Below are 10,403 nucleotides of genomic sequence, written 5' to 3'. Positions count from 1 at the left end.
ATTTTTGCTTAAGAGGAGATAAAAAAGTGAAATAAGCCTATTCCAGGTTAATGCATTAGTGGATATTAACAGATCAAAACACTCGGTGTAACTGGCTCTTCCTGCAGTTGCCATTTAAGGGAGGTTCTAGGGGTACAGGGTCCCAGTGGTCCTCAGATCAGATCCCAGAACTCTGGTCGGGCCTGCTGGAGCTGGCCCTAACTTCTGTGTATTCCTCTAAGAAGTGGAGTGGAGACCTTTGCTCCTCTTCCCTTGTATGCTTGAAGACAGTCGGATTCAGCAAAGCATCCGTGTGTCTTGGTTCTTACAGGGCAGGCCCTGTCCCACCACGCACCTCCCGTTTGGTAAACCCGAAACCCTCTGACTCTGTTTGACTTCACACACTTAAAGGGCATAAGGCTTCACCTGTTCCCATGGCGATGCTCAAACCCTCCCGAGGAAAGCAAATCTGCGAAATCCCTGCAGAAGCGAGCAAACACGCTGGTGCTGGCTGTGCTCTCTTCACGCCGCTATTTCAGGTCAGGAGCGCAGAGCTAGGGGGTGATTTCATGCAGTGGTGTTTGGAAAGTTCTTCATTATCTCTGTCCTGGTGATGCATGAGTCACCAGATCCTCGTCTTCAGGCCGTGGGTGTGTGTCGTCAAACTCAGATCCCAGCTCTCAGATGCGGTCCCAAGTCACCAGTGCTGCACCTGCACAGCCAGGGACGGCAATGGGGGCATGACTTACGCCGTGGCACGGAATGGTACACGTGCACCTGGCGTCCGAGGGACCGGTGTGGCTGGCCGCTCATCCTGGGCTGTGGAAAGCCTTGCTACTCAGACAAGAGTGTCAGATTATGTTAAATCCACCCTGTCCTCCTCCTCCTCCCTCTCCTGAGAATTGTCATAGCCAGTGCCACCCGCGCCTGCTGGGAGACTCATTTTGTCGTGTTGCGACCACAAGCCCACATCTTTTGGGGGCCTGCCGGTCTCAAGCATGCGACCAATACCCAAGGTGATCTGTATTTTGCTTGGTGGCATTTCTTTGGTGGTGCTGATTAATTCAGAAAGGAGCCCTTTAATTGGAGCAGGGACAGCATCCCCGGGTGGGCAGCTCTGGTCCTGCACGGTGTCAATGATGAGAGCTTCCAGGGTAAGTCTTCTCACTTCTTAGCATCTTAATAGGATCAGAAGCATGAACAGCAGGCATTTTCAGAATCTTCCCCTAAGTTCTGCATATACATGCATGTCAGGGCGGCCTCGGGTCCATTATGACAAGGGGTACCATTTGCAGTGACTGTAGTATGCAGGACAAGACCACAGGACCACCCCCTCCCCCACAGCAACCGGCCCCATCGCCCCCACCACCAGCCACCTCTAGGCTTTCTCAGGGGGTAAACAGCAAGTGCGGATAAAGCGAGGTGTCCATAAAGTGGGCAGTGAGTCCCAGTCTTTGCAGGCTCACACTGGTATCTTCTCTCTCTTCCTCGGGCCTTTGCTGGGTGTTTCTGTCAGTGAACGGGCTTCTTTCGGCATCATTACCCGAAGCACTTTGGCACCTAGCTTGGGTATTTTGTGATGATTTCAGTGTAGGTTGGAGGATTGTTTCGGGATGGTTTTGTTTATAGCAGTTGCCTTTGTGCGGTTGGCTTTTCTAGGGGAGTGGGGGAGGGGCAGTAAACTAAGTGGTACCCAAAGTGCCTGTTCATGCTTGGACCGATTGGAGAAATGCTGTCCTCCAGACAGGGGGGTGGTTCTTTTCCTTGGCGTGGGGACACTATGGATCGGTGCTTCCTGGAGAGGATTTAGGTCCTGAGCTTGTTTTCTTGGGAAGATTGATTTCATCAGGTTAAGCTGCTGCCCTCGAGTCACTGAGAAGGAATATAAACAAAACAAGTGGACGAACCATTTCTATAGCCCCCAGATAACTGGGTGAGAGGGCCAGCACCATTCCCGTTCCTGATGTCCCTTTCCTGCAGCCCACTCTCCTAGGTGCGATGCAGAGAGAGATGTCGTTTGGTGGTGGTACATGGGAGATGGGGAGATGTAGGCAAATGTGGTGTCTGCGGTAGGGAAGGGATACCCATTTGAGCCAAGATCGTGTGCTCAGGGTTGTGTGAGAATTACTGCATGGTGTCTCCATGCCTCCCGGTCGGGTAGTAGGCACTTCTACATCCTTAGATCTCAGAAAGTGTGGAAGTGTCAGACAGCCTACTCGAGACCACGCAGGTTGCAAGGGGAAGACTAGAGGCTATAGTTCAGCTGTTGGACCTCAGAGTCCATACTCCAACCCCTAGGACCCCTGAGTGTCTCCTCTGATCCTCTGAGATACGGCTGTGTTTGTTGACTGCTGGGAATCAACAGTCTCCAAGGTCAAGGCTCTGGTGTTTCGATGAGTACACTGACCCCCCTTAGATCGCCAGTGTTACGGAGAATATCTCCCAAGGAGGCAGTGTAATGGACAGATGATCAAGCTCGTTCCTGTAGGTGGAGGAATCATGGTTCCCGGAGCAAAATATCACTAGTACGGTGTGTGGCCAAGGCATGTGGCTGTTGCTTCCTTGTGTTTTATCATCATGGAAATGAGGCAGGTGCCAAAGAGTGGAGGAGCTCCTGCTGATGGTGGTGGAGTGGAAGAGATGTTGACCAAAATGGGACCTGGGAATAGCCAGAAGGAGCCTCCTTCCTGGGGGAAAGTGTCTGAATCCGCAGGACTCTGCCCCTGGGAGGGTGAATAGAACAAAAAACCAGAGTGCTCAAGGTGTGAAAAAGGAGAGCCGCCAGATGAGTTCAAGACCCGAGGGAGTGACCTGAAGGATTGGGTAACAGGGAAACGGCAGGCCTGACTGCTGGAGGCTGCGGCCGTTCGTTGTCTCTGTTGCCTCCTTCTTGTTCCTTTTGGATGGATGGCCTCCATTCTTTCCCCTTTGGGAGAACCCTCAGTGTACTTATTGAAGTCATTTTCAGATTGCTTTATTATTTTTACTTCCTCTGGGTTAAATTCATCCTGATTATTGATTTTATTGGATCTGTTTAGTACTGTGAGGTGTTTTTTTTTTTTATTCTTTTTTAAAAAATTGTTTTGGAATTTCTATTTTCAGACTATTCTTTAATGAGGAGTTTTACCCCCAGCTTCTCTTTCTGTGCTCAGTCCCACACACCCTATCTGACTGACTTCCTTGCAGTGACTACACCATACCCTGAATGTCCCTAGTCTTGAATTAGGTTTTTATTACTGGTAGCTCACAGTTCCCACACTAGGTGATATTAGGGCATAACCCAGGGCAGACACCGAGCCAGGCGGCTGTTCCCTCTGCTTTTCCAGGTGCATTACCTCACATAAGCTAGAACTCTGGGCAGACGTCGGTTACTTTCAGCTTTCTTCGCTGGCTGAGGGCTGGGCCAACCTCAGGTCAGGCACTGAGCTCTGCTCAGATCTCTTGCCTCATGTGGGAACTCTGTGTCCCACATATATTAGAAAACCAACCCAATCAAGCCTGGACTCCCAATTCTGTGCCTGTGTCTGGGTGGAGAATCTGGAAGGTCCCAGAGTCCTGCTTGCCACCAGGGCTCTAGCCATTCCTCATCCTCAGAGATTTTAACCTCATTTTTGAGCAGGACAGACCCTTCAAAATTTTCTCTAGCATTTGTTATGGGGATGTGTTTGGAGGAGTGTTTGTGAGGAAAGGGTCAGGTCAGAGCTTGGCTTAACAAGATTGCCTCGTTGGGATACAGACATTTAAAGCAGGTAAGCTCACCACATGTTGGGGTTGATTTGTTTGCTGGGAACCTCATGATGTACTTAATACATATTATTTCACTGTATCCTTGTAACATCATTGTGGAGCACTGCTACTCCCGTCCTATAGACAGGACACTCACGGCTGGGACGGAACAAAGCAGCTGGCCCCACATCACACGCTGACGCACTGCAGCATCACCCCCAGCCCGGGGCCTACCTCCCAAATCGGAGCTCTTAGCCACCAGGCCCTGCCACATCCCTGAATCCGGGGGGTCGTCTCACAAAGCTCTTTCCTTCCATCCTAGGAAAATGAAGTGAAGGATGCCGCCCAGCGGCAGCACCGCCTGAGACTGCACGATGCCGGCCTTCCTGCAAGGGCATGGCAGCCTGACAAGGTAAGTGGGGAGAGAGTGGGGGCAGGGTGGCAGGGAGGGGTCGGGGCCAGAGGACATCACACAATGTCACCCAGTATGTGGGTGGCCAGCTCCTCGGTCACACCTCTTCTGTTCCTTCACGTGACGCCCACACAAAACACTCAGTGGTGTTGCGGTCAGTGTCCACTGGTGATCTCCACCTGGAAGTCTGTTGGGATCGTGTCCTTAACAACAAGGCCAAAGCAGACCCTTTGGTGTCCCCCATTCCAGTCCTTCTCATTCCAGTCCTCCCCCAGCTTTTATCAGCCCTGGTCCGTGGCAGTGCCATCCACCCACCTCCCCGGGGCAAGGTGCTGGGAGCCATCTGGATTCTTCTCTGACCTCACACGTGCATCAGGCTCGTCCACCAACAAGCCACATCAGACCTCCCCTCCCCATCGTCTCCATCTCTGTCACAGCCTCCAGGCCACCACCTTCTCCTGCCCCGAGGCCGAAAACATCGCCTAACTGGCCCACCTCCATGGCATCCTTAGTGGTAGGGCCAGCTGACAAAGCTCCTTGGAGCAGCCTTCCAATGCCTCCCATAAACGAGAGTGACGCGCCTCCCCATGGCTCCAAATTGTTCAACCTGACCTGCCGTTCGCCATTGACTTGTGAGGTTCTGGCCACTCTGACGTTTTTGTCGCTCAGTCCACCAAGCTTGACTCAGCACTCAGTAAGTTCCTCTGCTTAGAATCCTACCTTCTCACCGTCATAGACCTGCCGCCTTCTGGGCACGCATTCCGAAGGGTCACCTTCTCAGCAAGGCTGTCCATGGTTGCATGCTCTGTGCCTGTCCCTCGCTCCTCCTTTGGTCTCTGCGACCTCACTGGTTTTGTCTTCTTGTATCTCTGATCACGTAGTCCATCACGCATCTGCAATTATGTGTCCGTCTCCCTGCTGCGAGAATGCCGGCTCCCTGGGAGCAGAAGCCTTTGCTGTCGTATTCATCCATGTATCCCCGGCTGCCATAACAGCCTGCATCGTCAGTGTTCCGAGAGGACCAGTGGATGACTGACTGTAGACCGTCGTCAGTGCTCCGGGAGGACTGTGGATGACTGACTGGCAGACTGTGGTTGCTCATTCCACAGCCAGCCATGCGAACGCATACCTCAGCGATTTCTAACACCGAGTTCTAACAGTTCCCCCCCAAATGGGAACTTTCTTGATTTGACACTTACTTTTCTGCCTTCCGGTTGGCCAATTTTTAAAAAAAATATGTGCTTTTTAGAAAATAACAAGGGTTAGTAAGCATGGGGAGAAATTAGAACTCTTGTGCATTGTTGATGGGAAGGGAAATATGGGGCAGCTGCTGTAGAAAACAGGATGGCGGCTCCTTAAAAAATTAAAAGTAGACCATATGATCCAGTCCTTCTGCTTCTGGGTGGATACCCAAAGGAATGGCAAGTAAGGCCTGGGAGAGAAATCAGTACACCAGCATCCCAAGAAGCGTTGCTCACACTGGCCAGAAGGCAGAAGCTGCCCAAGTATCCTTCAGCGGCTAAACGGAGAAAGAGACCTTGGTCATTATTTATAATGAAATACTACCCAGCCTTCAAAAGATGGACATTCTGATACCTGCAGTCACGTGGATGAACCTTGGGGATGCTATGCTTGTGGACACAAACCAGTCCCAAAAGACAGATACTGTGTGCTTCCACTCAGGTCCCTAGAGATCCAGGGACCTAGATCCTCAGAGACAGAGGGTAGAGCAGTAGGAGCCATGGCTGGGAAGGGAGGCTAGTGTTTTGTGGGGACAGAGGCTCAGTTTGGGAAGGACGAGAGCTCCGGAGATGGATGGAGGCGATGGTTGCACAGCAGTGTGACGGTCTTGTGCCACCAAGCTGTATGTTTTAAACTGGCCTGGAGGGTTCGATTTTAGGTGATATGTATTTACACTATTTTCTAAAGAGCTGTGTGCTCAGTGCGTCTCAGCCCTCGGTGTAGTCCCTCCCCCCTCTCCCACCAGCCCCCGCTCTCTCCGCGTTCTTTCTTCCCAGATCTGCTCTTGGGAGAGGCTCTGATAAACTCAGTCCCACTGAAGCACGAATGCCTCAGGAGGCTTAGCGACTCCCTCTGCCCGGGACTATTTTTACTTAAGCAGGAACAGAAACGTGAAGTCGCACTGGTATTTCAGGCGGCAGGTGCAGGCTGAGAATAGGGCTGGTGGGAGGCGGCTGCAGGGCCCGTTGAACCTGGGACGGTTTTCTCTCTTCTGCTCGCCCCCTGTGCACTTCCGTCCCCGCCCAGGCAGGCCTTCTGGGCCTGGAGTGGTGGTCACAGCTTGGCGAAGGCACCGAGATGGAGGCGAAGCAGGGAAGACGGTCCTGCCTGGGGGCGTCCAGCGTGGTCGCTGCTGGTCGGCAAAGGGTTAGAGTTGGAGCCCTTGGGCATTACCGCCCAGGCGAGCTCTCCTCCCCTGCACGTGCTGCGTGGCTGTGCCCACGGGCAGCCTGGCTCCCGGAGGACCCTCACAAAACCCAGCGTGTTTTCACTGAAGGTCCAAGACGTCTTCCTATGCTGCCTCTCCGCCTTGGCCTTTTATTTTATTTTATTTTAAAGATTTTATTTATTTATTTGACAGACAGAGATCACAAGCAAGCAGAGAGGCAGGCAGAGAGAGGAGGAAGCAGGATCCCCGCTGAGCAGAGAGCCCGATGCGGGGCTTGATCCCAGGACCCTGAGATCATGACCAGAGCCGAAGGCAGAGGCTTAACCCACTGAGCCACCCGGGCACCCCCCGCCTTGGCCTTTTAAACAAGGCTGTGAGGCCCAGCCATGAGCTTCTATTCCTTTCCGCTCTGCAGAGGTGTGTGAGGGCGCCCTGTGACTCACCCGCACGGACGGGAATAGCAGGGCTTTCAGAGAGAAGGCAGGGAGACTCAGCCTTGGGCTCTGCGCTGCCCCCTCCTTGCACTCTGCGGGCAGTTTCTGCCTGGTGCCTGGGCTGGCTGCGGGAAAGAGAGAGAGGTGGGGGCGGGGATGGGATGGGATGGGGTTGGGGGGGAGGAGATAGGAATAGGGTTGGGGACAGGGCGGGGAGAGGGAAGGCATCAGAAACAGCAGTTCTCACCAGACCGTCCCTGGGGTGGGTATGTGTGTCCCAGGGGTCATTAGGGGAGGCAAAGGGACTGGGATGGTTCGTGTTACTGAATTAAGTATTGAACTGCTCAGCACCAGATTTGTGGGGGTGGGGAAGCTGTCCCTACAGAAACACAGGGAACCCTCCTGGTTCTCAGAGTGAGGTCTAGAAATTCCCAGTGCCCTCATCTGAGTTTGGCTTGGGATTGCAATCTGCTTCTTAGGGGCCCCAATGAAGAAAGTGGTACTAATGACCTAGGTTCATAATTATGGAAGCAGACAGATGTGTATTCTCTGTCTTCCCTAAAGCTTGCCCAGAAACAATTGCCGCTTAAGGGTAAAGTCTGGTGTGGGTTTCCATGGAATACTGGGTCGAGTTCCTCGGGGCAGGCCCCCCTGTGCGAGGAAACAAATGAACTGGAGACCCAGGACACCATGCAGAGAAGCAGTTTGATGCCTTTCTGACTGGCAAACCCCACTGTTGACTGATCTCAAAAAAGTCATTCAGGTGTCCCATTTGCCTGGGTACAAAGGGGCCTGCGAGGCTGTCCCTGAACAGGACAGCTGTTCCTGTGGTAGCTGGGAGGTTGGGGCACCTTCTCAGGGAGCGACCGCTGCCAGATGGCTTGGGCTGCTTTTCCACCTGCTGCCCCTGTGGCCGCCACCAGCGGAAATGAGAGGAGCGGCTGGATGGGGAGCCCCAGGCTTCACGTGCTGCTGGGTCTGCCTGTGGCCAGAGGGTCCCAGGACAATAGGAAAACCCGGTGGTGCCTTGAGTCCTGCAACCAGGTGGCAAAATCTGTGACCTGTGACCCCGTCACCTGTGACCCTTGCCTGCCTTCTGGCCAGAATTGTGCACGTGGCTGGAACTCTGGGTCCGGTCCTGAGTCCCTGGTGTGGAAGGCGATCATCCCGCTCATCAGCTGATCTCCCTCTTCCTCCACGGGGAGGAGGTGATGGGCGTTCATAGGGACAACACCCGCACAGGCATCTGGGGTCTGTCGGGCGAGGGCCCCTGGCTGGAAGGAGTGGATCCAGGCCCAGGGCTCACGCCTCTGTATCATCTGTCCTTCCTCAATACAAAATCTTCTCTGAGCGAATGCAGCTTTCATTGGTTGGGAGCAAAGGAGGCATCGTCTGGGCCCCTGACTTTGACCATCTAGGAACTTCTCCTATTTCCTATCTGTGTTTTTTTGTGAGTCATAGTTTGTATGTCTTAGTGAAAACCTCTTTATGTCCTTTTTGCTCTCCTGAGACTTTCTTTCTCCATCCCTGGCTTGGTTCCCAGAGGATCTTCTAGTCCAAATGCTGGCTGGCAAGGGTAGGGCTGGTCCCCTCCTCCTGCGCACTCCCACCCCCCAGGAGCACTTTCTGCTGGTGGAAGGGACCAGCTTTGAGCCCTGGCAGTGGCGGCAGGGCCCAGGGAACCGCTAAGCCCCTGGGCCTCTCCACTGAGTCTCCTGGTGCTCTCAGGGCTGGGACGGCCCCGGGAAGGCTGAGTGCCGGGTGAGGGGCCCCTCCGGGCTTCTCACTTGGAGCTGTCTGCTTCTAGGAGTGATCGGCTGCTACCAAACCAGAAAGAACAGCTTCTCTGGGTTGGCTGTTTGGGATTCTTTCCAGCTGCACATAGCAGGGACCCGAGCTCGGTGGCCTGAACACTTGGAGGCGTTACTGTTCTCCTGCAGCAGGATGTCCTGAGCCCAGGATGAGGCCGTGGCTCCTGCCCGCCCCCCCCCAACCAGGGCCATCCTGCTTGGGCCATGACTAGTGTGGATTTTTTTTAGGATTTTATTTTATTAGAGAGAGCGAGTATAAGCAGGGGGAGGGAGGCAGAAGGAGAAGCAGACTCCCCACGGAGCAGGGAGTCCAACAGAGGGCTCAATCCCAGGACCCCGGGATCCTGACCCGAACAGATGCGCCACCGAATGAGCCACCCAGGTGCCCCGCGCCATGACTGTTGTGATCTCCAGGACAGCGTGGCTGGTCCACCCCTGTGTCCTCTCTGTTAACTACAAGAAGAGGAAGAGACGAGGCTTTCTCAAGAAGGGTTGTGTTTCGGAAGGGCGGCTGCCTTCAGAGATTTCGGCTCCATGTCACATGGAGTCTCCACCTGGGTCACCAGGCTGCCTGGCCTCAAGGGTCCTGAGGCCTAAGTGTGGGCAGGCTGCCTCTCTTGAGGAAAAGAAGCCATCTGCTCACCTTCTCCAGCTTCTGGAAATGTGACCTCGGCTTGTGGGCCTTCGTCCACCCAAAGCCAACAGAACCACATCTTCAAAAATCGAACTTTTCTGACCCTGAGGCTCCTGTCTTCCTCCTGTGAGGACCCTCATGATCCCACTGGCTCTACTGGGACCGTCCAGGACAAGGACCTTGACTCAGTCACCGTGGCAGAGTCCCTTTGCTGGTTCTGGGACATGGGCATGGACATCTCCGCGGAGTCATAATTCAGTCCACCTCAATCCCCAGTCACTCCCTTCACTCACCTTTCCTGCCTGCCAGCACACCTTCTGTCCATCCTCAGAAAGACCAGATGAATGACCTGACTCATTCTGATAAACATACAGGGGATGCTATGGTGAATTTTTGGTCAGAGAAATCCCGAAATCCTGGAGGGAGATGAGGTCTGTTAAATGCCAAGAACTCCTAGACCATTCCTAGTTGTCCATACGTCCCTACCTTTTCTCCCTCACCATCCTCCACTCCCCTTCAAAGCACTGACTTCAAGACCAATACAACATGGGTTTTCCCCCCAATATTATCCCTTTATGTTATGTTACTGTAGTGACCTGCAGTGTTTCTAGGTACCAAAGCACAGCGTTTTTGGCTCCAGGTGGGCTGTGCTGGGGTTTCGGGCACCCACGTCCGTGCTAACCGTCCTGTGTGACGTTCCTGTGGGAGAGTGGGCCCAGCGTCTGCCAGGGGGCGCCAGACACACACGGGCAGGTCGGGGTGGTCCTGCCGGACCCCTGCCCCACACAGTGCCCCTGGGCATGTGATCTCTGGCTGTCTTGTGCTCTTGGAGAAGGTTAACACCGGAATGCTTATGTTGTCCTGCTCGGAGAGCCCGAATCCCATGTCGGCTACTGGACAAAGCAAGAGTCTGACTCTGCTTCTTGGAAAAACCTTACTTCTGTGGACTTTGCTTCTCTGCTGCTGGAGGATGGTTGTCTTTCTAGATTGAACCCAT

General features: G+C 53.8%; 1 protein-coding gene across 6 annotated transcripts in view; it reads left to right on the top strand.

Moving 5' to 3' along the window:
* Positions 1–929: 929 nt before the first annotated feature.
* Positions 930–10,403, top strand: part of RIMBP2 (RIMS binding protein 2) — a 93,790-nt gene continuing 84,316 nt past the window's right edge. For all 6 annotated transcript variants that reach the window (XM_044243543.1, XM_044243548.1, XM_044243547.1 and 3 more), the window contains exons 1-2: positions 930–1,133; positions 4,028–4,117. In XM_044243543.1, the coding sequence (XP_044099478.1) occupies positions 978–1,133; positions 4,028–4,117 (246 nt within the window). In that variant the 5' untranslated portion in view covers positions 930–977. The remainder of the gene's footprint in view (positions 1,134–4,027; positions 4,118–10,403) is intronic.

The sequence above is a fragment of the Neovison vison genome, chromosome 3 (assembly GCF_020171115.1).
Source record: "Neovison vison isolate M4711 chromosome 3, ASM_NN_V1, whole genome shotgun sequence".
Lineage (NCBI taxonomy): Eukaryota > Metazoa > Chordata > Mammalia > Carnivora > Mustelidae > Neogale > Neogale vison.
This window is presented reverse-complemented; position numbering and strand designations above follow the sequence as displayed.